The sequence below is a fragment of the Oncorhynchus clarkii genome, chromosome 8, assembly GCF_045791955.1.
Source record: "Oncorhynchus clarkii lewisi isolate Uvic-CL-2024 chromosome 8, UVic_Ocla_1.0, whole genome shotgun sequence".
Lineage (NCBI taxonomy): Eukaryota > Metazoa > Chordata > Actinopteri > Salmoniformes > Salmonidae > Oncorhynchus > Oncorhynchus clarkii.
Genome location: NC_092154.1, coordinates 25,572,625 through 25,600,509, shown reverse-complemented (window position 1 = coordinate 25,600,509; position 27,885 = coordinate 25,572,625). Strand labels below are relative to the sequence as shown.

At 40.6% G+C, this 27,885-nt stretch overlaps 4 protein-coding genes across 5 annotated transcripts in view; 3 read left to right on the top strand and 1 right to left on the bottom strand.

The window, feature by feature from the left end:
- Positions 1–5,110, bottom strand: part of LOC139415177 (protein enabled homolog) — a 138,758-nt gene extending 133,648 nt beyond the window's left edge. Inside the window, exon 1 of one of the 2 annotated variants that reach the window (XM_071163063.1) lies at positions 4,736–5,110. In XM_071163063.1, coding sequence (XP_071019164.1) covers positions 4,736–4,740 — 5 coding nt within the window. In that variant the 5' untranslated portion in view covers positions 4,741–5,110. The remainder of the gene's footprint in view (positions 1–4,735) is intronic. The other variant, XM_071163061.1, reaches the window with a different exon arrangement.
- Positions 5,111–15,363: 10,253 nt separating this feature from the next.
- On the top strand, positions 15,364–17,604 carry LOC139415174 (signal recognition particle 9 kDa protein-like). Its single transcript, XM_071163055.1, has 3 exons — positions 15,364–15,557; positions 15,990–16,058; positions 16,620–17,604. Exons 1-3 carry the CDS (start codon positions 15,486–15,488, stop codon positions 16,731–16,733), a joined length of 255 nt encoding a protein of 84 aa, XP_071019156.1. The 5' UTR covers positions 15,364–15,485; the 3' UTR covers positions 16,734–17,604.
- Positions 17,605–17,818: 214 nt separating this feature from the next.
- On the top strand, positions 17,819–25,838 carry LOC139415173 (epoxide hydrolase 1, microsomal (xenobiotic)). The gene is made up of 9 exons (XM_071163053.1): positions 17,819–17,903; positions 20,518–20,708; positions 20,828–21,008; positions 21,183–21,401; positions 21,545–21,674; positions 23,384–23,598; positions 24,340–24,448; positions 24,569–24,691; positions 24,886–25,838. The coding sequence occupies exons 1-9, from the start codon at positions 17,819–17,821 to the stop codon at positions 25,091–25,093; spliced, it is 1,461 nt and encodes a 486-aa protein (XP_071019154.1). The 3' UTR covers positions 25,094–25,838.
- A 542-nt stretch (positions 25,839–26,380) lies between these two features.
- On the top strand, positions 26,381–27,692 carry LOC139415607 (transcription factor 24-like). Its single transcript, XM_071163720.1, has 3 exons — positions 26,381–26,515; positions 26,883–27,173; positions 27,447–27,692. Exons 1-3 carry the CDS (start codon positions 26,381–26,383, stop codon positions 27,582–27,584), a joined length of 564 nt encoding a protein of 187 aa, XP_071019821.1. The 3' UTR covers positions 27,585–27,692.
- Positions 27,693–27,885: the final 193 nt, after the last annotated feature.

Below are 27,885 nucleotides of genomic sequence, written 5' to 3'. Positions count from 1 at the left end.
TAATCTTAGGACTTGACAGCTAACAGGTGTTAGTGGTAAACATTGCCCTTTTTAATATAAATAAATTGGGTCCGGATCGGATTGTCCTCAGGTGGGACCAGAGAAGACCTCTACCGTACACAAACAAGACCTGTCAATCAAAACTCTACATCCACACCCCTCAAAAGGTGCTAATCTTTGACCCCTGTTATAGATGCCAAGTTTACCTTGCAGGCAACTATTCCATCGCCAGAGAGTGAGAAAGGAAGGGAGAGAGTGAGAGTGTGTGTTAGAGAAAGAGACAGTGGGCTGGGCATATGTCAGGGTTTTATCCCCTTGCCACCTGGCCCAACCACTCAACCCCCACAGCAGGGGGCAGGGCTCATGGCTTCGCTCCATAGGGACAAATGGTAAAACTGTAGGCCGAATCCTGTTTCAGGTAAACACAATGTAATATGTAATTTTTTTAAATGCAGTCAATGTTTTATAGACCGTAATAAATGGTAACTGATATAATTTGTAAGGTCATACCAAAGAAAAGGTTGGAAAACTTGGAATAATACCTCAGGAGGTTAAAATAACATTCCTGTTTTAAAGAGCGAGACGACAGGAAGTTATAACAGAGCTTAACATAACCTATTTCCACCAGGACTTTAGAGCAGCATTTAAAAAAGGACTGTTAGCAAAAGCAGCATTGTTCACTTTATAAATAATGCTGCTCTCATAATAAAAGGAAGCCATTATAGTAATCCTGTGTCATTTGACCAAATATAGGAGGTTTAAAACAAAAGTTGTCCGCTTCCTGTTCCATGAAAACTGAATACAATGTTAAAAGCATAATTACAAAAGGGTGACTTGACACTGAGGAGTTGACACTGGTTGCTTGGTATGCAGGCGTTGAGGTACAGCCGATTGATGCTGTGGTACTGAGAGGCCAGTCATTCTAATGGAGGAGAGCGTCGCCCTGTCAGCATACAATAACTTTCTACTCCAGTACAGAAGAAGAGCAAGAAAGAGAAGAAAAAAATGTCCAATACAACTGGACAAAAACAAGAAATTCCTCACTGAGCCTGTCACTTTGGCATCCTCCAGGCTCCCTGTACTGCGGCAGTAAGTCACAAGGCCCTCTTCACCGAGCTCCACCATGTGTAGAGGAGTGATTCATGTCAGAGAGACAAGGCAAGACAAATCCTCCATATCTTTAACAATGGATCCAGTTCTGTTCCCCTATTTTACTTGTGGGTTGGCTCAATTAAGTGGCAAAGCAGAGGCATGAAGAACACAAAGGGTGAGGTGGGGTGGGGGTTGAGTGAGTTATCAGGACACACTGACAGCCCTTTGGCTCTGCTGCTACGGTCTGATATAACTCACCACCACGAGATACGTCACCAGATAAAACTGTGTCCACGCACACAAAGACAGAGCATCTTACTTATACCCATTTAAACTGAGCATCACACACAAAAGGTGGGGGGGGAACACAACAGACAAAAATGTTTTAATGAAGTCAGTGGATTAAACATTACATAAAATAATTTGAGTACAAAGTCACTTGTCTCCTGTGAAGCAGCCCTAATCCTGGTGATTCCCTCCTGGGTCCACTTTCCTTGGAGGAACAATCGCTCAGAGATAACTGAGTCTTTTCACATTGAAAGATGGAACTCCTCTGCAATGACGTCAGATAGAGGCCAAAAGAATAAAAAAAAGTGTTATAGAAAGGCTGGTTTGCAGTTTTCCGGTGAAATGATGAGAAATGAGAGATTAGGGATGGATAGCCAGAGAGAGGGAGGGAGGGACAGGGCGATGAAAAAAGCAGAGAGCAGATGGTAGAGGGTCGAGCGGGTGATGGAGCCTGAAAACGTCAAAAGAAACCATTGGAGCACAATAACTTCTTTCTTACATCCTATTCTGAAGACTCATGCCACAGTCTTATGACAATCAAATGAGAAATGAGATCCCGTTACTGCTGTATGGTAGAGACTATCTGTCATTAAAGCCTGGCTTTCCTCTCGCTCACAGCTGACTGTGGAAAGAGACACACACACCCCTCTGTTCACCCCTCTTGACTGCTGTCTGATGAGCCACTAGCACAAATAGGCTCAAGAAAAACTTGGTTCAAATGATTTGTTTTACGGTTTTGGGGGTTAATCCATTCCATTAAAAACCAGAGGCTGAATATAATTGTGGCAGTCACCAGGAAAAACTCAATTGAAATACCAGCAGCACTTATACAAATGTTTTTGGTGTGATCAAACATAAAATATACAAGAATTACTAAAATCAACCTCTAAAAGTTATTACCCATGGTGTAAGAATAACATAGGCTAATAACAATAATAGAGTAAATCTCAATACCAGCCTTTGTCTTTTAATCACATGAGAGTGGTTGTCTTATATGAGTAAAGCTTGGGGCCATTTCAGTGGCTGCTATTTCTCAGCATCAGTGTGACTGCAAAAGGCTCCTCAAAAGGAAAATGCAGTCAGGGGTTGTTACTTTAACACATCACAGCAAAGTCATCTGATGCTCAATTATCTAGTGGGACTGATACAACATCAAGTGTGCTTCACTTCATATGATGCATAACAGACTCGTGGCTCTATTTTGGCACATCATGGGTTAGGGATTTAAAAGGAACAAGTACAGTTCAGCATTCATCACTTTGACATAGTGAAGGTGTCTTATGTTGACAGGTCTTTCGGCTTATAGTGCCTGATTAGTTAATGGAGAAAGACAACCTCCATGCGGCCTGTCCTGAGACACACCAATAAATGGCCATGAGTCTGTCAGGCCAGCAGCTTGGCCAGCCAGTAAACCCAAACACCAAACCCACCAGTCACATCTAATAGCCTAGCCCCCCTGTTGGCACTCATGTTTGTTGACTAATGAACAAAAAGAGAACATAGAAAACAAGCAAACATAGTACAAACATAGCAAACATGTAAACATAGTAAATGGTGGGTGAATTGGAAGTAGTATTCTGTCATTTACTATTTCCATATAACACTACTTCCACCATTTACTGTCATCTACTATTTCCATGGAATACTACTTCCACCATTTACTGTCATCTACTATTTCCATGGAATACTACTTCCACCATTTACTGTCATCTACTATTTCCATGGAATACTACTTCCACCATTTACTGTCATCTACTATTTCCATAGAACACTACTTCCACCATTTACTGTCATCTACTATTTCCATAGAACACTACTTCCACCATTTACTGTCATCTACTATTTCCATATAATACTACTTCCACCATTTACTGTCATCTACTATTTCCAAAGAACACTACTTCCACAATTAACTGTCATCTACTATTTCCATATAATACTACTTCCACCATTTACTGTCATCTACTATTTCCAATAAGTAATACGATCACGGATCACCAATCAGCAAGGTGGATAAAAATGATTTGAGAATTCCAGCAGTGTTTTAGTTCCTTGGAGCAGTCAGAGCCATTGTTAAATGAGGTTCTATTGGAGAGATGCCAACAGCTGGCCCCATTTAGGACTTGTTGAGTCATGGATCTGAGTAGGGGTCACCCTCTGACTGTGACCCAGGTATTGACATTTTGAACTCTCCCTAGCCCACAGACAACTCCCTCCACTACAATGTGATGAGAGCACTAACAATGAGAGTCCTTTTTTTTTACAAACAGCCACAAGACTATGTCACTTATACACTTATGATAATACACTTATCTTTATCAACAACTTCTCACTGCTTGAATACAGGCATAGACAAAATATAAGACTATCTGAGATGTTTTTTTTTTGTTTTGTCCTGGGATTAAACCTGCAGAGACAACATGGGACACCGGAGTGCAGAGGAGTGCATCATCATCAAGCATGATGGGAGAATGGGAGAATGACCTTAGAGCACTAACAAATCATTATGAATTATATAAATCATACTTAACAAATACAGGTTTTAAATGGTGTATAAATATGTTCAATGAGAATACATGTGTTTGTTTCAAGACACAGCAGTCAGTGAGTGCACAACCCTTGCGGAATGAACCTGCATATTTGTTTGTTAAGAACTGAATCTTATTTACAATGACGGCCTAGGAACAGTGGTTCAGGGGCAGAAGACAGGCCGAAAGACAGATTTGTTTGTTTTTTACCTTGTCAGCTCGGGGATTCGATGTAGCAACCTTTCGGTTACTGGCCCAACGCTCTAACCACTAGGTTACTTGCCGCCCCATAGCCCTGTCGAGTTGTCAACATTAACGAAAAATCGGATGTTATAATTAAATGTATTTGTCACATTAATTCTATCATTGTCGTGGATAATCCCCAAGATAATATGTATTTTTTAAATTAAATGACACAATGAATTAAACCCTATTGACCGTATCATGCACAACCCTAGGGGAAATGTTTCTTTCTGGAGGCGTGTGTAGGTGTGACATTGTATGAAATCATTTGTTTTTCAGTAAACCCTGTAATGAGCAACCACTGACAATTGCGCACTACATGCCTTGCTATTTGACATGCAAGGAGGCAACATCCATATCGATATTGCTGCACTGCAATTTGCTGTACATGCAGAATATAAAACCATTTGTGCAAGACAAACCACCAAATAACCAAACGAATAACCTGCATTTTATCGCTTCCGAATAGAAACGTTGGACATATAGCTTCACTAAAAGTTAGTCGAGTGAATTTACTTAGATTTTGGCATCATGTTGCATCCTTTAATGCTTTTTTAAAATCAAGACTTTTATCAATTACTCACCTCATGATGATTCTGTCACAGGCCTAAAATAGTCTCTTCGTCGAGGGCTTAAAATGTTATCTGACTGATGACTTATCTCGCAATAGTTTTCAGAAAGTTCGCACTTGAATATGTCACAAAATAAGAATATCAATGTAACGCCGCAGGACGAATTTGGTTCACAGTTACATCCAGTAAAGTAAAAAAAAAATGTTTTTAGTGATTTATCCTACATGATCTAGTGCATCTCGTCACCGTTTATGAAAGTCTAATGAAAGAAAAGAGGAGAAAACAATGGTTTTCACTGCTGAGACTCCAGTCGTTTCATGTAGCGGCAGCGTGCCGCTGGGATCCCGGTCTCTCTGCTTCAACACTGACGCAAAGCTTTTCTCAACTACGTGAAGTACGTACAGACGCACAGAACATACAGGACGACACCATAGAGATTTGTAGATGACTCTAGTTCCCCAAAACTCATTGTAGCATGGGCACGGCCATCGAGGACTTTCACCATTTTGAAGTAGTCAACTGGCTGAGACTTCCTATGTGTTAATGAAGGATCACATAATTCCATCCAGGTTAGCCAATGCATTATACTTATGAGCAAAAGCTGAATTCCATAACTGCAGATGGCAGTAAATCGCCAACCTTGACAATATACCTGTTCAAACAACACACTCCAGGTGGCAGGCAGTATGCACCCTTTCAGTTTGTTTACCAACTTATAAAAGTAGTAGAAGAAGAAAATGGACTACTTAAAATGTTGATTACTTCAATGGTGCTGCCCTTGTGCTCACATATGCTAAAATGGGACAGATACAACATTGAGATCTCTATACGTTTTTATGGGCCACACCCCCTGGGATTATTGAGAGCTCAAAACGCAACAGAGATAGTGCAAACGTTATTTTATACCTCAAGGGGTGCAAGTGCCCCCTTGCGGAATTTTTGAATGAGACCTTTCTGAGGGTGTAATAAGCAACCTCAGTGCGCCGCTATGTGGATGTCGCTTATTATTGTCCCCCACGATGAAATCTATGGAGGATTAAACGTGCCATAAATTATAAATAAATACACGCACACATAAATAGATAAATAAATGAACAAATACACAAATCCAGACATAATTAAATAAATGTGAAAGGAAATACAAAAATACTGACCAAAATTCATACATTCTCTACATATCTGTACGTATTTAATTATGTATCTGCGTATTATCTAATTATTCAAACTTTAATTCATTCTATTATTTTACATATGTATTCATTCATTTATTTATGAATTTCTTCCTCCAATATGATAATGAGGGGGTGTCAATCAAATGTCTGTGGGTGGTATCACAGCGTTGTATGAGATTGTCAGTTTCTTGGCAACTTCTTGCATGGAATAGCCTTCATTTCTCAGAACAAGAATAGACTGACGAATTTCAGAAGAAAGGTCTTTGTTTCTGGCCATTTTGAGCCTGTAATCGAACCCACAAATGCTGATGCTCCAGATACTCAACTAGTCTATAGAAGGCCACTTTTATTGCTTCTTTAATCAGAACAACAGTTTTCAGCTGTGTTAACATAATTGCAAAAGGGTTTTCTAATGATCAATTTGCCTTTTAAAATTATAAACTTGGATTAGCTAACACAACGTGCCATTGGAACACAGGAGTGATGGTTGCTGATAATAGGCTTCTGTACGCCTATGTAGATATAACATTAAAAATCAGCCGTTTAACAATGCCTACACTGTATTTCTGATCAATTTGATGTGATTTTAATGAACAAAAATGTATTTAAAAAACAAGACAAGGACATTTCTAAGTGACCCCAAACTTTTGAATGGCAGTGTATACCTCTGAGCCTCTCTAGCCTCTCTCTGCACCTGGCATCCACCAAATGCTGCACTATGTTCCCCTCCACAATTACAACACTTAACCTTCACATTGCCCCCACATTCACTGTAATCCTGTTCCCTTCCACACTTAGCACATATTTTATTTCCTTTACACTGAACAGCTACATGTCCCATTCTTTGGCATTTAAAACACCGCAATGGGGATGGGACAAATTCTCTGACATTGAAACTAGGGAATCCTATCTGTACTTTTCCAGGCAAAACCTTCTCAAACGTCAGCAGCACTGATAAGCTTTCACTTCTTTGACTCTCTTTTCTACTGATTAACCATTTGGCCTCAATCACTCTATTTCCTTCACATTTTCCTGAATATCATCTATGGAAGTATACAGTGCATTTGAAAAGTATTCAGACCCCTTGACTTTTTCCACATTTTGTTACGTTATACAGCCCTATTCTAAAATGGATGAAAGAAAAAAAATCCTCATCAATCTACACATATAAATCCTTATTAAAAATTAAAAACAGAAATACCTAAGTATTGAGACACTTTGCTGAGACTCAAAATGTTCATCACAGGCATCCTGTTTCCATTGCTCATCCTTGAAATGTTTCTACAACTTTATTGGAGTCCACATGTGGTAAATTCTATTGATTGGACATGATTTGGAAAGGCACACACCAATCTATATAAGGTCCCACAGTTGACAGTGCATGAGGTCAAAGGAATTGTCCGTAGAGCTCAGAGACAGGATTGTGTTGAGGCACAGATCTGGGAAAGGTACCAAAAATGTCTGCAGCATTGAAGGTCCCCAAGAACACAGTGGCCTCCATCATTCTTAAATGGAAGAAGTTTAGAACCACCAAGACTCTTTGTTTAGCTGGCCTCCCGGTGGAACTGAGAAATCGGGGAGAAGGGCCTTCGTGGGGGGGGGTGACCAATTACCTGATGGTCACTCTGACAGAGCTCCAGAGTTAATCTGTGGAGATGGGACAACCTTCCAGAAGGACAACCATCTCTGCAGCACTCCACAAATCAGGCCTTTATGGTAGAGTGGCCAGACGGAAGCCACTCTTCAGTAAAAGGCACATGACAGCACGCTTGGAGTTTGCAAAAAGGCATCTAAATGACTCAGACCATGAGGAACAAGTTTCTCTGGTCTGATGAAACCAAGTTTGAACTCTTTGACCTGAATGCCTAGCCTCACTTCTGGAGGAAACCTGGCACTAGGGAGATGGGAGACTAGTCAGGATCGAGGGAAAGATGAACTGAGCAAAGTGCAAAGAGATCCTTGATGAAAACCTGCTCCAGAGTGCTCTGGACCTCAGACTGGGGCAAAGGTTCACCGTACAACAGGACAACGACCATAAGCACACAGCCAAGACAACGCTGGAGTGGCTTCGGGACACGTCTCTGAATGTTCTTGAGTGGCCCAGCCAGAGTCCGGACTTGAACCCGATCGAACATCTCTTGAGAGACCTGAAAATAGCTGTGCATGACGCTCTCCATGCAACATGACAGAGCTTGAGAGGATCTGCAGGGAAGAATGGGAGAAACTCCCCAAATACAGGTGTGCCAAGGTTGTAGCGTCATACCCAAGAAGACTCGAGGTTGTAATTGCTGCCAAAGGTGAGTTAACAGAGTACTGAGTAAAGGGTCTGAATACTTATTTAAATTTGATATTTTAGATATATTGAGCCTGGTTACCACAAAATATTAACAATCTACCATTTCCAATGAAACGGGCTAATTTGACTTCACCTATCTCGTTTTCTACAGCATTGGTTAGTCGGATAGGGTGTAAATGGTTTCATCAAACCCCATCCCCACTTTCCACTCCGACACATTATTACTCATGCTTCTTACCCTGGCCCTCTTTATGCTTTCTTTACAAGACACCCCACTGCTTTCAGTATCATGCTCTCTCGTCTTTCCACTACAGACCATTCCAGTCCTTGACCCTCATCCTCCCGCTCCATATCATCAGAACCGGCACCCATATTGTCCACATTCCAGCACAGCTGCTGCTCATTCTTCTTTTTCAAAGTTTTATTTACAGACTACATCAAAAAATGTGTATTGCCCCGACCTACTGAGTGAGGTAAAAACTAATACAAAAAAGGATTAATACGCATTAGTTTCAAAAAACGAAACAAAAGTCAATGTATTCCTTCACTTAGTAAAATGTACTCAGAGCACAACATAAGGTCTGGGGCCTGAGAGGGGGAAGCATCTTCAGACAGTATTCTCTGCAAGGTTTCAGCCTTGAAATCCTGGAGATCCAATAACCTTTTAGCAAGTTTCTTCTATTTTTTTGTTCGCTTGTCCTGTACAATTAATCAGCTGTGCAATAAACGCAACAAAATCAACCTTCTTCACAATTAGTATTTTGGGATCTCTCAACTGACTGACATTCACGGACTGTTGGGCATCATCAACTGCCATAGTTTCATTATCTCTACTCTCTGCTTTGACAGTTTTCACTGCCTCTGCATAGGAAACCTTCAACAGCCCTGATCCTTCCTACTTTGACCTCCTTCACCCTAACAGGGCACTCAGGGAACTCTGGACCGTTATTCCCATCACAACTGCAATACCGTGCATCCTCAGAGTCTTCAACAATGATATTCCGATTACAAAGTCTTGACACGTGGCCAGACTTTTTACATTCATGACATTGAAGTGGCTTTTGTACATAAGCTCCCAGCGCATAACTCATATCCCAGCTTTACATGGGCCGGGAGAACTTCATCAAACATCAATAATAAAGAAAGGCTTTCCTCCTTTCCATTCACAGTGCGGGATATAAGCAACTTGAATCAACTATTCCTGTCATATTCATCTTAATCCATGAAGCCTCAATATCCATCGACACACCAGCCAGGTATGGCATCTTTTATCAGTGCCCTACTGTTAAATATTACACCTGAAAGGTCTTGGCTGATTACTTTTGATTTTCCCATGATGTCAAGCAAAGAGGCACTGAGTTTGAAGGTAGGCCTTGAAATACATCTACAGGTACACCTCCAACTGACTCAAATGATGTCTGTACAGTGAGCAGAGACTTGTAGATGACCTGGAGCCAGTGGGTTTGACAACGAGTATGAATCGAGGGCCAGCCAACGAGAGCGTACAGGTCGCAGTGGTGGGTCGTATATGGGGCTTTGGTGACAAAACGGATGGCGCTGTGATAGACTGCATCCAATTTGTTGAGTAGAGTGTTGGAGGCTATTTTCTGAGTGACATCGCTGAAGTCGAGGATGGGTAGGATGATTTGATTTCGGCCATTACCACAAAGAACAGCGCTTTGCCGTGGTATATTGGCCATATACCACAAACCCCCAGGGTGCCTTATTGCTATTATAAACTGATTAACCAACATAATTAGAAGAGTAAAAAGTATGTTTTTGTCATTCCCGTGGTACACCGCTGATATACCATGGCTGTCAACCAATCAGCATTCAGGGCTCAAACCACCCAGTTTATAATTATAAATAAATCCCATTTGCACATGTGCATAACTATAGATAAATCTGAGAGGAGAGTTTGAGTGATGAAAGTTGGACAGAGGATCTCGAAATCTCTGTGCATGAAACACTTGGACAAACTTCAAACACCGAATGTTAGGCTATTTTCTGGCATTATGTGCCAGATGTTAAGACTACAACCCAGTTTAAATGGCCTATTTGGGAGATTTACTTGTTTTTTCAATATGCATAGGCTACTGACTAAAATCTAGGTTTATAATTGCATTAAAATTTTGCCATTGTTTGCTGAGCAAGATGCAGGTAGCCTATACCCCTGACAGGCCAACATGCAAACATCTCATTTCAGGGAAACGTCTACAATGAAACTGACATTAAATGTGGCGAATGATACATTTGCAAAAGAGCTGTGACCATGATCACAATTGATAACTTCCAATTTAATTATTGGCCATTAATAATTGTATAATAACACAAGGCTTCAACAACAAACTGAGTTATAAGCTATTTATTAAATATGTTTGCCAGCTCCAGGTAGACTACACAAGTGGCACATTTTGATTTGCAATGACTCCAGTGATATCTTCATTTCATTACTTATTTATTGTATCAAATGGTAGGCTACAGTAGCCCGCAATGGCATATAAATTAATAGGTGACTTGATGGCCATCATATGCACATGTAGCTTATCATCTTCACATTTAATGTAATTTTCATTTCATTCTCCACTTCGACCAATCTTTCTAGCCTACCTACAATTGGTAAAAAGTTGTCACGACGTGCGCGCGTGCTGCTCTGTCTCCGTGACTCAGCTGCCTCTGCTGCAGCACTGCTCACACACTTGCGTCTGGGAGCCAGCCAATACAAAATTCTCCAGACCTCCAAGGGAGGAGTAACAGCGACATGATTTTGGAAGTATGGCAACACAAGACTCTACTACTAAGCTAACATACGGAATTGTTTTAAGATGGTCATACCAACGATAATTTAGCTATTTGATTTTGAGTTTTAGGTCCCCTGTTGGTAAAAAAAATGAATTTGGTCTTAGTGATATTAGCCCATAGAAACGCATTGAATAACAGATTCATACATGTAAAAAACGGTCGAAAATGCAAAACTGTTATCGAAAGCAAGTATGTTTTGAAGGGTCTGTCCGATATCTGAAAGATAGACGAAAGCTCAGGAAAATGAAAAGATTGTGTGGAATTATGTGGAATTCCCTTTATACCTTTGATGTGGAAGATTCATTTTTGCGGCCCGGTACTGGGTTACCTTCAGACGAGTCCGGTGACACTTTAGAGTTGTCATATGGTCTGACAAACCCCGTGTAGCTCTGCCACAGTGGATTGAGACGCAACCCATGAAAAACAGATATAATTACCTTAAACAGACACACTTTGATGGGGATTTATTTATTTACTATGACTCGAGTGGAGCATGGGGGGGGCCTCAAGCAGATACATTTTGTAAAAAATATATTATGCCCAGCTCATAAGGCTCCTTGATGATGTGTGGCCTGAGGCAATGGCGTCTTCTTCCTAATGGTAAATCCACCAATGCTTGTTTCAGATTGAGGATTAATTATAGGCTACATGAAAACTATACATTATGCTTTTGTTTGTCCTTCCTGGAACAGGGAGGAGAGTCAGAGTATCTCAGAGACTGAGATGAAAGCTGATATAGACCTATGATACTGGCCTTGAGATTCAGTGGCCTATTTGATTTCTTATTCAAGTTCATTTTTACCTGGTCTGTGCAGCAGCAATTAATGTAGTTAAATCATAAATAGCTATTTAAACTAATTATTATACAAAACAAATAGTGTGTTATATGTCCGGGGTGTGGTCAAATTTTTACTCTATAGAGAAAAAAATTACTCCAAATCCAATCCTCCTACTATACACCCAGAATTGCAGTGCCTTTAAGGGTGTATTATAGGCCTATCTGGCTGTTAGTGACAGAGGTCAGAGATGAGCCTATTTCTACATGATGTCCTGCCACAGGTGGCCTGAACTTGTGACTTGTGGCTGGGTTAAATCAGGGAGACAGCCCTTTCACTGTCATCCATCAATCTAATCTATAAAATCACTGTGTGAAACAAATATGCAACTCTGATGTCACCATCACTAAAACGGACCACTAGTGACATAGCCTGCCATGTTAGTAGCCTATGTGACAAGGGTGATGATTATGATACAGATAAATAGAATATGAGTGAATCGTCCCAAAATGTATCAAATGTAAAGTGCATAATGCCAGTTGTTCAATGTTCCCTAAAAAGAGGAGGATGAAAACTAGCTAAAAGTCATGTTCATCAAATTAAATGTACATTCATGTCCAGGTCTGCTTCACTAAATTCAGAGGTGGAAATGGAAGTTGTTTGTAAAATTAATTTGGTTAATAATATATACAGTGCCTTGCGAAAGTATTCGGCCCCCTTGAACTTTGCAACCTTTTGCCACATTTCAGGCCTCAAACATAAAGATATAAAACTGTATTTTTTTGTGAAGAATCAACAACAAGTGGGACACAATCATGAAGTGGAACGACATTTATTGGATATTTCAAACTTTTTTAACAAATCAAAAATGGAAAAATTGGGCGTGCAAAATTATTCAGCCCCCTTAAGTTAATACTTTGTAGCGCCACCTTTTGCTGCGATTACAGCTGTAAGTCGCTTGGGGTATGTCTCTATCAGTTTTGCACATCGAGAGACTGAAATTTTTTCCCATTCCTCCTTGCAAAACAGCTCGAGCTCAGTGAGGTTGGATGGAGAGCATTTGTGAACAGCAGTTTTCAGTTCTTTCCACAGATTCTCGATTGGATTCAGGTCTGGACTTTGACTTGGCCATTCTAACACCTGGATATGTTTATTTTTGAACCATTCCATTGTAGATTTTGCTTTATGTTTTGGATCATTGTCTTGTTGGAAGACAAATCTCCGTCCCAGTCTCAGGTCTTTTGCAGACTCCATCAGGTTTTCTTCCAGAATGGTCCTGTATTTGGCTCCATCCATCTTCCCATCAATTTTAACCATCTTCCCTGTCCCTGCTGAAGAAAAGCAGGCCCAAACCATGATGCTGCCACCACCATGTTTGACAGTGGAGATGGTGTGTTCAGGGTGATGAGCTGTGTTGCTTTTACGCCAAACATAACGTTTTGCATTGTTGCCAAAAAGTTCAATTTTGGTTTCATCTGACCAGAGCACCTTCTTCCACATGTTTGGTGTATCTCCCAGGTGGCTTGTGGCAAACTTTAAACAACACTTTTTATGGATATCTTTAAGAAATGGCTTTCTTCTTGCCACTCTTCCATAAAGGCCAGATTTGTGCAATATACGACTGATTGTTGTCCTATGGACAGAGTCTCCCACCTCAGCTGTAGATCTCTGCAGTTCATCCAGAGTGATCATGGGCCTCTTGGCTGCATCTCTGATCAGTCTTCTCCTTGTATGAGCTGAAAGTTTAGAGGGACGGCCAGGTCTTGGTAGATTTGCAGTGGTCTGATACTCCTTCCATTTCAATATTATCGCTTACACACTGCTCCTTGGGATGTTTAAAGCTTGGGAAATATTTTTGTATCCAAATCCGGCTTTAAACTTCTTCACAACAGTATCTCGGACCTGCCTGGTGTGTTTCTTGTTCTTCATGATGCTCTCTGCGCTTTTAACGGACCTCTGAGACTATCACAGTGCAGGTGCATTTATACGGAGACTTGATTACACACAGGTGGATTGTATTTATCATCATTAGTCATTTAGGTCAACATTGGATCATTCAGAGATCCTCACTGAACTTCTGGAGAGAGTTTGCTGCACTGAAAGTAAAGGGGCTGAATAATTTTGCACGCCCAATTTTTCAGTTTTTGATTTGTTAAAAAAGTTTGAAATATCCAATAAATGTCGTTCCACCTCATGATTGTGTCCCACTTGTTGTTGATTCTTCACAAAAAAATACAGTTTTATGTCTTTATGTTTGAGGCCTGAAATGTGGCAAAAGGTTGCAAAGTTCAAGGGGGCCGAATACTTTCGCAAGGCACTGTATGTGTATATACACTGCTCAAAAAAATAAAGGGAACACTTAAACAACACAATGTAACTCCAAGTCAATCACACTTCTGTGAAATCAAACTGTCCGCTTAGGAAGCAACACTGATTGACAATACATTTCACATGCTGTTGTGCAAATGGAATAGACAACAGGTGGAAATGATAGGCAATTAGCAAGACACCCCCAATAAAGGAGTGGTTCTGCAGGTGGTGACCACAGACCACTTCTCAGTTCCTATGCTTCCTGGCTGATGTTTTGGTCACTTTTGAATGCTGGCGGTGCTTTCACTCTAGTGGTAGCATGAGACGGAGTCTACAACCCACACAAGTGGCTCAGGTAGTGCAGCTCATCCAGGATGGCACATCAATGCGAGCTGTGGCAAGAAGGTTTGCTGTGTCTGTCAGCGTAGTGTCCAGAGCATGGAGGCGCTGGGAGGAGATCCCTCAGGAGACCATCCGCCACCTCATCAGGAGCATGCCCAGGCGTTGTAGGGAGGTCATACAGGCACGTGGAGGACACACACACTACTGAGCCTCATTTTGACTTGTTTTAAGGACATTACATCAAAGTTGGATCAGCCTGTAGTGTGGTTTTCCACTTTAATTTTGAGTGTGACTCCAAATCCAGACCTCCATGGGTTGATAAATTTGATTTCCATTGATCATTTTTGTGTGATTTTGATGTCAGCACATTCAACTATGTAAATAAAAAAGTATTTAATAAGAATATTTCATTCATTCAGATCTAGGATGTGTTATTTTAGTGTTCCCTTTATTTTTTTTAGCAGTGTATATAAAAAAATACAAATAAATCAATAATCATATAGGTCAATGGACTGCTCTTGTTTGTCAAATCTCTTTGGTTTGTTGCCAAACGGGCCATTATTTAATTAAAAGTGGAAATAAATATTGAAATATTGAGTCGAATTTCTTATACTGTGTGTTTTATTCTGTTGAGAATAAGAATTTTGTCAAGAAGAATGAAACCTAATTATATTAATTTCTGTTCCGTTCACTTTCTTCTAATGAAAGCTCTCTCTTGCGCTCTTGAAAAAACATACCGTAAACTGCTTCTTTCTGCCACCTACTGGCTGATGTGTGAAGTCCGCCGTAGTTGAATAGCAAAGATTGTGGGTTTCTCTCTGGAGGAGTATTAATGTCTCGTAGCTAAGTAGAATCTTTGCTAAAATTACGACGTACCTTGAACTCCACAGTATTGTGCTCTGTGATTGGTCAGCACAGCACTCGTCCAATCACAGACGTTTGTATACATCGGTCTTTTCTGTCTGGTGGTTCGCTGATGTGGTTTTTAAGAAGTTAGCTTGTAAACCTCACAGGCCAATTTAACCAGTTTTTCTCTTAGATTTTAGTTCTTATTCACACGGATTATGCCTTATTATCAAACATGGGAAGAGTTCGCTCGTGCAGCAGAAAAACTATATTTGACAGATCCAATGAAGGTAGCTAGCTATCTACGACATTTTTCTGTTGAGAGCAAGCTTGAAATCTTGATAGCTAACGTTAGCTAGCGAGCAAAATGTATTTAGGAATGGTTATTTTACAGCACAAATAGATGTGTAGCCAATAATAACTATCACTGTTAGAGGGATGGAGTCTAGGTGCAGGATAGCTAGCTAGTTTGTTAGCCGTTTTTAAAAGCAATGCAGCCAGCTGTTAACAGTAGTTAACGTTACATATGCTGGCAAATGTGAATTGGAAGGAAAACGACTGCCTAACTAATGCTAGTCAACTTTTGAAATATGTGTGAGCATCATGAAGATAATCAACCATGGTGTAATGCATATATGCAGCTATGGCTGTTGCCTATTTCAATAAATAGGCTAAGCGTTTTCAGTTATGTTTGTGCTTTCTTCTCTCTCCTTTTGATACAGGTCAGGGTGGTTCTCAAATACAGACACTGTGATGGTAACCTTTGCATCAAAGTCACTGATGATGCAGTGGTAAGTTCAAGAGAAGACAGTCTGCTCCCTTTGATCAGATTTTGCACATCTGTTTGTATTCTATATAGCCCAATAGTGGACTAAGGGAGCCTGATGTAACTCCTAGTCTAGGGATCTTACATGCTCTGGAGCCAAAACGTCCAAATACTCCCACCTAAACCTGAATTGATTCTCAATTGTGGTACGGTTCTAAAAACATGAATCCCTCTACTTTCATATCACATCAACATAATTTCACAAATGCAAAATACACACTTTACTGTACACTGTCAACTGGTTTTAACACAGTTACAGCTGACAGTATTTTTCATTGACAACATGTTTGTGGCGTCAGTCTTCCTTATTAACATGTTTAGAGCAAGCATCAAGGCTCTTAATAAAACTCCCCCAATCAGAAGATACTATTGTCATATCCTACATAGCTACACTAATCTGTTGCTTGCAAGACTTTGTTGACATGTAGGTTTTTTTTTTTTTACAACCAATTTTGGCCTCATGTTGTGAACTATTCTTCTGTTTCCCTCTACCTAATCCACAATTCCTTCTCATATTCCATTGCAGTGTTTACAATACAAGACGGACCAGGCTCAGGACGTGAAGAAGATCGAGAAACTGCATGGCAAACTGATGAGGCTTATGGTGTCCAAGGAAAGTGGTGCCATGGAAATGGACTGAACACCCTTACACATAGTTGTATTAACTCTTCTTTGAGTCTAGACTGTGGTGTCAATAGCACAAACGGAAGAGAACGGAGCTGGAATGACGACATTGGATCATGAGAGGGGAAATCAAAAATGAAAATGGAGAGCATAACCTTCGCTGCTCTAAAGAGGGATTTGCTGAACCTCTTTTAAAAGAGTTTTTATTTATTTTCAGTTTTAAGATGGACTAAAAACAGATGGAGAGACGCATGTCTATTTATGTATGTTTTTTTTCACATCTGGAAACGTTCATGAACATGTTTAAGTGAACATGAATGAAGCATGACCTTTTTGATATTCCCACATGCTATTTTAGTGGAAGAAACATGCCTCCAATGTAATTTAGTAAACTCTAAAAAATAATTGCGTTACTCAATAAATGTTTATATACCCCCATAACAGCCAACATCTCTCAATAACTCAAAGATTTTGACTTAAAGCATTGTATGATTCCATTTCAATATCTCCCCATATTGCTTTTGTTCAAGCTACCATACTAAGCATACAGTGGCTGAAAGTTTTCAAATGTTCCCTATTAATAATCAAGAATGCCTGATTTTCTGACCCTCCATTGATTTGAAAATAACTTCTCCTCAGACCAGGTCAGCACCATGCTTTGAGAAGCATCTGTTCATTCTCTTATGCGTTTGCTCATCATGTTTGCACATTTGCGTCTTAAAGTAGAACTCCAGTCTCATTTTCACCTCATTTAATGCCTGATTTTCTTAACAAAAGAAACCTCTCAATAGGTGGTCCAGGTAAGTCAAAAATGGCACGGGGTGGGGGACGGGACTTTACTCGTGTTCTTTATTGCGCCTCTATTGTTCCTCAAGCAAGGGGAGAGGCCAATGGCATCGAGACTTTCTATCAAACCAACTCCTTGCATGCACTACTCAAAGTTTGCAGTTGTGTCTAAATATACACTATTTTGCAACAAAAAAAAAGCCCTTTAGTGCATATACTTTACTGTATTTGTACTTGGGATATCACTTTTCAACAGGAAAAGTTCAAAAATCACTAGAGGACTTCTTTATCCAGTAGACAAGAACTACATTTCCCATGAATCATTGGTCTCCATTTCGACACAACTGTGGCAGAGGGCAGAATTGTCATTGCATTTTTTGGAACAACGAACCAGCAGCAGGTGAGATTAACTCCTCTAGCAAGTAATACATTCAAAAATAATAGCTCCAAAAGTATTGTTGGTCAATATTTCTTATCGATAATGTATTAATCGATATTTCCTCATACATATGGAATGTAGGATAATAAAATATTGTTGCAAGTTGATCCAATTGAAAGCTGTGAATTTTGGATTGTTGTGATGAGATGACAGTCAGGTCTATCAATAGAACTGGAAGGCTAGAATATTTTTCATAAAATAATAATTGTACATTTCTGGGTGATTTGATAACAATTTTGGAAAAGCAGCATCCATCTATATTTCTAGTAGGTTAAAACTTTGTAGCCTATCCATTGTAGGTTTATATAACTGTTATCTGAAATATCTCAAATTAAGTTTCAGGACTGATGTAATATGTCATACCAGGCCTGTTTTTGCAGGTTGCCATCTGCTTGTTCCAGAAAAAAAGCTTGTTTTGTCCTCATGGAGGGAAATTCCAGGGCTCAGTACTTTCATTTTATAGTTTGTAATCACAAGATCCAAAGGGAAACATTTGCAGCCCAAATAAATATGGATAACTTGTTTTTCCCCTGACAGAAAATTATGTCAGTTGTAAGTATATCAATAAAGAGATACTCACAAAGAAATCGGATTGATATGTTTCTAAATTTTTTATGAAAGTTGTTGTGGTATCAGAGGCCGGCCAGAGAAATGCTTTGTCATGCATTTTGGCCACCATGAATTGTGACTATGGGGCCTTGTCCACTCCATTCTTTACCTAATCCTTTCAGAAAGGAGTTATGTGCAACAACAGTGCTACTTTGTTCTATTTTTCACATTTTCTGCAAACCATTTTCTGCAAAACAGTCAAGTAGACTTGTGTGTCTGTGTAAATCTGTAGTGCTTGTAAACATACATTTCAGGTATTGCTGATTCTTTTTCTACTGTAAACCACATGCAACACATGTATCCTACTTACAAAAACTATTAATTCACTCACTACTAAGCATTTACATACAGTACCAGTCAAAAGTTTGGACACACCTACTCATTCAAGAGTTTTTCTTTAGTTTTACTATTTTCTACATTGTAGAATAATAGTGAAGACATCAAAACTATGAAATAACACATATGGAATTAGGTAGTAACCAAAAAAAGTGTTTAATGAATCAAAATCTATTTTAGATTTTAGATTCTTCAAATAGGCACCTTTTGCCTCGATGTCAGCTTTGCACACTCTTGGCATTCTCTTAACCAGCTTCACCTAAAATGCTTTTCCAACAGTCTTGAAGGAGTTCCCACATATGCTGAGCACTTGTTAGCTGCTTTTCCTTCACTCTTCGGTCCAACTCATCCCAAAACATCTCAATTGGGTTAAGGTCAGGTGATTGTGGAGCCCAGTTCATCTGATGCAGCACTCCATCACTCTCCTTGGTCAAATAGCCCTTTCACAGCCTGGAGGTGTCCTGTTGATAAACAAATGATAGTCCCACTAAGCGCAAACCAGATGGGATGGCACATCGCTGCAGAATGCTGTGGTAGCCATGCTGGTTAAGTGTGCCTTGAATTCTAAATAAATCACTGACAGTGTCACCAGCAATGCACCCCCACACCATCACAGGTCCTCCTCCATGCTTCATGGTTGGAATCACACATGCGGAGATCATCCGTTCACCAACTCTGCGTCTCACAAATACACAATGGTTGGAACCAAAAATTTCAAATTTGTAGTCATCAGACCAAAGGACATATTTCCACTGGTCATTGCTCATGTTTCTTCTGCTTATTGGTGTCCTTTAGTCATGGCTTCATTGCAGCAATTCGACCATGAAGGCCTGATTCACGCAGTCTCCTCTGAACAGTTGATGATGAGATGTGTCTGTTACTTGAACTCTGTGAAGCATTTATTTGGGCTGCAATTTCTAAGGCTGGAAACTAATGAACTTATCTCCTGCAGCAGAGGTAGCTCTGGGTCTTCCTTTCCTGTGGCGGACCTCATGAGAGCCAGTTTCATCATAGTGCTTGATGGTTTTTGTGACTGCACTTGAAGAAACGTTCAAAGTTCTTAACATTTTTCGGATTGACTGACATTCATGCTTTAAATTAATAATGGACTGTCGTTTCTCTTTGCTTACTTGAACTGTTCTTGCCATAATATGTACTTGGTCTTTTACGACGTAGGGCTATCTTCTGTATACCACCCTTACCTTGTCACAACACAACTGATTGGCTCAAACATTAAGAAGGAATTTAAGAAGGAAATAAATTCCACAAATTAACTTTGATCAAGGCACACCTGTTAATTGAAATGCATTCCAGGTGACTACCTCATGAAGCTGGTTGAGAGAATGCCAAGAGTGTGCAAAGCTGTCAAAGGTGGCTACTTTGAAGAATCTGTTTGTTTGTTTAACACTTTTTTAATTACTACATGATTCCATATGTATTATTTCATAGTTTTGATGTCTTCACTATTATTCTACAATGTAGAGAATAGTAAAAAATAAAGAAAAACCCTGGAATGAGTAGGTGTGTCCAAACTTTTGACTGGTACTGTATAAGGATCATGAATGCCATTATAAAGGGCATTGATTGTAACATGTCTGCTATCCCTGATTTGTTTCTCCTGTTCACCCAGAAAGCACCATGTTTACAGAGGTTATGTTAGCCCTGGTGGTGGGAGGAGTGATCTACTTTCTGGTGCAGAAGAGTAAGAGGCCTCAGCTGAAGAGTGAAGATGGCTGGTGGGGGGAGGGGACTCCCCTGGACAGGGAAGAAGATGTCAGCATTCGCCCGTACACAGTCCGGACGAATAAGGAGGAGTTGGAGGTGAGATTGTGCAGAGGGATTATGGGCCTAGAGGAGAGCCAAACTTGCTCTTAGAGATTTAAGGCTTATGCAACAGTGTTTAGTTGTTGATTAGTTGAACCTCATATTGCTCCCCCCAGGACCTGTACAGGAGAATAGACCAGACCCGATCCTTCCCTTCTCTAGAGGATAGCCAGTTCACCTACGGCTTCAACTCCCAGTATCTGCAGAACGTGGTCTCCTACTGGAGACATGATTTTGACTGGAGGAGGCAGGTGGATCAACTGAACAAATACCCACATTACAAAACCAACATCGAAGGTGAGATGGTGTGTAGAGATTGATCAATGATGTGCCAATCAGTTGTCATTTGCCAATAAATACTATGTAACTTTAAGTCAACGTCAAACTTTGCATAAAAAAATAATAATAATTTTAGTCCAGGAAAGGACTTGGTTCATGGTTCATTCAAGCATTCTCTGACCCATGTATCAGGCATTGACGTGCACTACGTCCATGTGCGGCCCAAGAACCTCCCTGAGGGCGTGACTGCTGTGCCTCTGCTCATGGTGCATGGCTGGCCAGGCTCTTTCTACGAGTTCTACAGGATGATACCCCTCCTGACTCAACCCTCCAACCCAGACGACATCGTGTTTGAGGTGGTCTGTCCCTCCATCCCTGGGTACTGTTTCTCTGAGGCTCCACATAAGAAAGGTAATCGGTTAGAAGCCTGGCTGGGGTCAAGGGTCACAAATGCCTAGCCCTTTGAATCTAAAAAAGAGTGTCTGCAAGATGAACTTTATATCAGGTAACTTAGTATTAGTTTTCCCTAATGAATGATTATTTTTATGTTTCAGGTTTTGACTCAGTTTGTGCGGCTCGTGTGTTCCACAAGCTGATGAAGAGACTAGGTTTCCAACAGTTCTATGCTCATGGAGGAGACTGGGGATGGATCGTCACCACCAACATGGCCCAGCTGGAGCCCAAGTAAGACAGACAAACACACAGAGATATGGCCAGATCTTAGCCTAGGCCATGGGAGACATAGCCAATATTATGTTTGATCCCTCATTTAGGGTATTTAGAATGCGTGGGCGTGTTTTATGAGTTACAGTGCCTTCAGAAAGTATTCTCACCATTTCACTTTTTCCACATGTCATTGTGTTACAGCCTGAATTTAAAATGTATTAAATTGAGATTGTGTCTACACACAATACCCCATAATGTCAAAGTGGAATTTTGTTTGTAGAAAAATAAAAAGCTGAAATGTCATGTCGATAAGTATTCAACGTCTTTGTTATGACAAATCATTTCAGGAGTAAAAATGTGCTTAACAAATAACATATTAAGTTTAAGTAAGAACTCATTCAGTGTTCAATAATAGTGGTTAACGTGATTTTTAATGACTAACCCATCTCTGTACCACACACATATAATTATCTGTAAGTTCCCTCAATTAAGTAGTGAATTTCAAGCACAAATTCAAGCACAAAATCAGGGAGGTTTTTCAATGACTCGCAAAGAAGGGAACCTATTGGTAGATGGGTGAAAATAGACACGGCATATCTCTTTGAGCACGGTGAAGTTATTAATTAGGGTTTGGATCACTACAAAGATAGGCTTCCTTCCAAGCTCAGTTGCCGGGGAGGAAGAAAACTGCTCAGGGATTTCAACAAGGCCAACGGTGATTTTAAAACAGTTACAGAGTTTAATGGCTGTGATATGAGAACTGAGGATTGATCAGTAGAATTGTATTGCTCCACAATACTAACCTAAATGACAGAGTGAAAAGAAGGAAACCGGTACAGAATACAATATTCCTAAACATGCATCCTGTTTGCAACAAGGAACTTGTAATACTGCAAAAAATGTGGCAAAGAAATAAACCTTTTGTCCTGAATACAAGGTTTGGGGCAAATCCAACACAACACAGTGGTGGCAGCATCATGTTATGGGTGGGTATGCTTGTCATCGGCAGGGACTAGGGAGTTGTTTAGGATAAAAAGAAATTGAATATGGCTATGCACCAGCAAAATCCTAGAGGAAAACCTGGCTCAGTCTGCTTTCCAACAGACACTGGGAGACGATTAACCTTTCAGCAGGACAATAACTACATTAGAGTTCCTTACCATGACAACATTGAATGTTCCTGAGTGGCTTAATTACAGTTTTGACTTACATCGGCTTGAAAATCTATGGCAAGACTTGAAAATGTCTTTCTAGTAATTATCAAGAAACAACATGACAGAGGTTTAACATTTATTTTAAGAATAATGGGCAAATATTGTACAATCCAGGCGTGCAAAGCTTTTAGAGACTTACCCAAAAAGACTCTGCTGCCAATGGTGTTTCAAAAATGTTTTGTCTCAGGGGTGTGAATACTTATCTAATCAAGATATATGGCCATTTTATTTTTCATAATTTTTTAATAAATGTTAGAATTTTTCTACTACTTTGACCACAATTTTTAGATCGTTGACCAAAAATGACAATTAAATCCATTTTTATCCCACTTTGTAACATAACAAAATGTGGAAAAAGTGAAGGGGTGTGAATACTTTCTGAAGGCTCTGTATTAGCTACTGTTATTAATTCAGATGTTGTCATCTGTGAATGATATGAAGTCAGAAAGCCTCGCAGTTTGACTCAGATTCTGTGTTGTACTACATCTCGGCTCTCTGGTTTTGTCACCCCAGAATAATCAAAGGCTTGCATCTCAACTTTGCTCCCCCCTCCAAGCCGGGCCTGCCCATGGTTCTGTCTATAATGCTGGGCCGCCGTTTCCCCAAGATGTTTGGCTTCAATGAGCACGACATCCAGCGCATCTACCCCGTTGTGCAGAACCTAGTGGTGGAGTCTGTCAAGGAGTCAGGATACATGCACATCCAGGCCACCAAGCCTGACACTGTGGGTAAGAGCAGTGGTGGAAAAAGTACCCTATTTTCATACTTGAGTAAAAGTCAAGATACCTTAATAGAAAATGACTGAAGTAAAAATGAAAGTCACCCAGTAAAATCCTACTTGAGTAAATGTCAAAAAGTATTTAGTTTTAAATATACTTAAGTATCAAACGAAAATGTAATTGCTAAAATGTACTTCAGTATCAAAAATAAAAGTATAAATCATTTCAAATTCCTTATATTAAGCAAACCAAATGGCACGATTTCTTTGTTTTTTAAATGTACTGATAGCCAGGGGCACACTGCAACAAAGCATTTGTGTTTAGTGTGTCCACCAGATCAGACGCAGTAGGGATGACCAGGAATTTTCTCTTTAAGTGTGTGAATTGGACCATTTTCCTGTCCTGCTAAGCATTCAAAACGTAACGGGTACTTTTGGGTGTCAGGGAAAATGTATGGAGTAAAAAGTACATTATTTTCTTTGGGCATGTAGAGGAGTAAAAGTAAAAGTTGTCAAAAATATAAATAGTAAAGTACAGGTACCCAAAAACGACTTAAGTAGTACTTTCTAGTATTTTTACTTAAGTACTTTACACCACTGGGTAAGAGAGGGAACCAGTTTTGAAGGGGAAGCGTTCTGGGCTACACACATCTTTAATTGCTGCTTCTGTATAGACCAGGACCAGGAATAAGTACTGTAACTATGTTGTAACATTTATCTGGTTCTATATGTGTCTGCTCTCTTCCTGCAGGTCGAGGGTTGAATGATTCTCCAGTAGGTCTTGCTGCTTATATCTTGGAGAAGTTTACCACCTGGACTGACCATGACTTCAGGAACCTGGATGATGGAGGACTTACGAGGTAGAACATCTTAGACCTGAACCACAGCCTTTGGTGTAAAATAGCATAGTTAATTAGTATTCAAAGGCTTCTTTGTCAAATTACCATGGCCATGTTTATGGCTTCTCCCTTGCCTTGCAGGAAGTTCAGTCTGGATGACCTGCTGACCAACGTGATGATCTACTGGACATCTGGCTGCATCATCTCCTCCATGCGCTTCTACAAGGAGAACTTTAGCAAGGGTCTTGACCAGCCACACTCAAAGTGAGAGGACTGTTGTTATGGAATGTAATATCTACTGTATGTATGTGATGTAACAGTCTAGCTAGCATGAGGCACTCCACATTCAGAACATACAAAACTTTGTCCTGATAAGTCATGATGTTAAAGTAGAAAGGACTCAAACCAATTTTATGTTTCAGTAAACTAATATACTTCTTCGCTTCCTCTTTACCCAGGATGCCAGTGCACGTGCCCACCGGTTTTGCCTGCTTCCCCAACGAGCTGATGCACTCCCCCAAGCTGTGGGTGCAGCAGAAGTACCGCGAGCTGAAGACCTTCACGCCCATGGCCCGAGGAGGACACTTCGCCGCCATGGAGGAGCCACAACTCATGGCCCAGGACATCCAGAACTTCACCAAGATTCAGGAGAAGAGGAAGAAGTGATCCTTTAGTCCGCACATCAGCCTTCCTTGTTTACCAAACAGCACCAGTTGCTAGATCAGCTAGCACTGGTGTTATGATAGCACTGAAATGTGCCAGATAAACCCATAGAGAGAGAGACCTCTGCCATAGCTGGCTGTTTTACACCCATGAGCATATAATACTAGCCAGGTCCCAGATAGGTTTGTGCTGTTTTGGCATGACAACCACAAACAGTGCAGTCTGGTCTGTGACCAGGCTAATATAATACAGTAAAGCCCATGGTTGTGGTCAATTCCATTTCAATTCCAGTCAATTCAGAAAGTAAATCAAATTCCATATTTTACTCCTTGAAAAGCATTGAAGAGAATGTACTTCCTGAATTGAAATATAATTGACCCCAACCCTGGTAAGGCCTCTCAATGCCCACTGCAAATGAGGTGGTGTAGAAAACATACTCTCTAGTTAGGGAATTATGAATGGATCAATGGATGAGTGAATAGAAGTTCATTTTGTTTAGGTTGCTCTTGAATTTTGAAGAGGAGAGCACAGGCAGTTCTTCGTTCAGATTACTGGCATAGTCTATGCCCGAGTGGTTATCAAATGATGCATAAATTATCAGGTGATATGTATTTTACTTTGAACACCGGTTCTGTTCTTATTTACTCAACATTATTTACAATGTTATAGTATTACATGAATAGCACTTTGTATTTCAGACACTAATATCCTGATCTATACATATTAATAAACATTTCAATTAAATTAGTGTACTGTTTTTCTGCTAATGTCTTGGGCACACCTACAATATATGGGACATTCCAGGTTTTATGACAAAAATAATATGATGATGGTACCAGGTGCAGTAACATCCTCCTAGTTGTCCATCATGGTGGGGCCAGAGGTACCTCCAGCTGCTGCCAGGTCCTGGTGTTTCCCAAGCTCTGAATCCTGCCCTGGGACACCCCACCACCTCTCTGAGGCTGCTTCCCTTGGCAGAGCACACCCGGGGGAGGCGTGGGGGGGGGGGGGGCGGGGGAGATGAGGGCTGCTTGAAGATCCCTGCATTACCTCACCAGTTAAGTCAAGGGGAGGGAAAGAGACACTGAGAAAGAGGGATGGTTGGAGAGGGAGGATGTAGGACCACGATGCGCAGCGGAGAAGCCGTGATTGGAGATTGTTAGAGGTTCTGGGTAGCTGCGGTTAAGAGCAGTCGAGCTCTGGGTCTCTGTGGGTCTTCGTTAGGGTGGCTGGATATCTGTTTGGGGCTGGTTGGTCTTCGTTAGAGTAGCTGGGGGTCCTGAAGAATTCATGGCTGAAAAGCAGCTGGAGGATCCTAAGTCCATTCCAGCAGAGCAGACCAAGATGTATTCACAGAACCAGTTCAGTCTGAGAACCCCGCAGCCTGGACACAGACAGTCCACACGTAGGGATCCTAAGAAGTGGGTAAGTAAAAACCTCTACATAATCTGGAGGGAATAAAGATGAGCAGTGGGCACTTCAGGGATATAGTAATTGAAAAAGTAATTGAAAAGTAGACAGGTCATCTCAGCTATACTTGCTTCTATTTATGTTAATTAATATTTACACAATATTTAGACCCTTCATGTTAAATATTTGCTAAATCAACTTCACATGTCAGATCTTATGGTATGGAAACAGATGTTATTGTGCACTCTGATGTTGTTTACCAACTTAAATCTGTCATTTGAAATTCATTGTTCTAACATTATTTTCTCATTTCCTATCTCCATATAAGTGTTGATTTACCATGTTATCGTATACGTGTCTCTGCCCCTCCTGCGTGGTCCAGGTGAGGTCTGGGTGTGTTAATGGGGTGCAGCCTAGCAGGGCCATGAAGTCCCATCACTCCCCAGAGAACGCGGCCAGGGAGAGGAGCCGTGTGCGCAACCTCCGTCAGGCCTTCCACAGCCTGCAGGCAGCCCTGCCCTCCGTCCCCCGTGACACCAAGCTCTCCAAGCTGGACGTCCTGGTCCTGGCCACCGACTACATCGCCCACCTTACTGAGACTCTGGATCAGGGAGGGCCTCTGTCTGAACTCCCACTACCCCCCAGGGCAGGGGGCTACCTCCACCCAGTCAAGGTTGGTGACATCAAACTAGCTGGGTGCTTATCGTTTTCATTTCTTAGTCATCATAGCTTATAACCCTGATCTGTTCCTCATTATCTCTGTGTTTCATGTCATAAATTCATGTCCAGAAGTTTAATTAATATCAGACGTAAATTGTTGCGTAATATTAGAAATATAGTAGGGATCAATACTTAGATTATTTCTATGACTATAATCTATCATTTGTTAGGATTTATTATAAGCATACAGACTAACTACAGTTGAACATGTCTCCTGTACTGACAGAAGTGGCCGATGCGCTCCTTGCTGTACTGTGGGAGTGTGGGAGGACTGCTGTCAGCCAATCAGACGCCAGTGTCAGGAGAGAAGGCGACGCATCCACTGACCCCTAGCCCAGAGGTCAACATGGACAGATCCATTTAGTACTAGGAGCGATGAAATAACAATATATCCAACTTAACTTATATCCAACTGCTTATGAAACTGCAGTGAATTGTAATGTACTTGCTGAACACGGAAACTCCTACAATGTCCAGGGGATTAGATACAAAGATTAAGATATAAAATACAAAACCAAAGGATCACTTTGCTTAGCACATTGTACCACTTATTTATTACACAGCATAAAACATAAATCACTAAAAGTGTGTAAAATAATTTATGATCAAAGAGTGCAAATGTTTTGAGGGTCTCAGAGCAATGTTGACCATTTCAGTGACTTGTG

Bases quoted from the DNA above. Each gene is read 5' to 3' on its own strand.
- LOC139415174 (XM_071163055.1), top strand. From the start codon at position 15,486: ATGCCTTATTATCAAACATGGGAAGAGTTCGCTCGTGCAGCAGAAAAA. The intron at 15,558-15,989 runs GTAGCTAGCTAT...CTTTTGATACAG, and splicing joins ATTTGACAGATCCAATGAAG to GTCAGGGTGGTTCTCAAATA. The intron at 16,059-16,619 runs GTAAGTTCAAGA...ATTCCATTGCAG, and splicing joins AAGTCACTGATGATGCAGTG to TGTTTACAATACAAGACGGA.
- LOC139415173 (XM_071163053.1), top strand. From the start codon at position 17,819: ATGAATCATTGGTCTCCATTTCGACACAACTGTGGCAGAGGGCAGAAT. The intron at 21,675-23,383 runs GTAAGACAGACA...TTGTCACCCCAG, and splicing joins ATGGCCCAGCTGGAGCCCAA to AATAATCAAAGGCTTGCATC. The intron at 23,599-24,339 runs GTAAGAGCAGTG...CTCTTCCTGCAG, and splicing joins CACCAAGCCTGACACTGTGG to GTCGAGGGTTGAATGATTCT.
- LOC139415607 (XM_071163720.1), top strand. From the start codon at position 26,381: ATGGCTGAAAAGCAGCTGGAGGATCCTAAGTCCATTCCAGCAGAGCAG. The intron at 26,516-26,882 runs GTAAGTAAAAAC...TGCGTGGTCCAG, and splicing joins GTAGGGATCCTAAGAAGTGG to GTGAGGTCTGGGTGTGTTAA. The intron at 27,174-27,446 runs GTTGGTGACATC...CTGTACTGACAG, and splicing joins GCTACCTCCACCCAGTCAAG to AAGTGGCCGATGCGCTCCTT.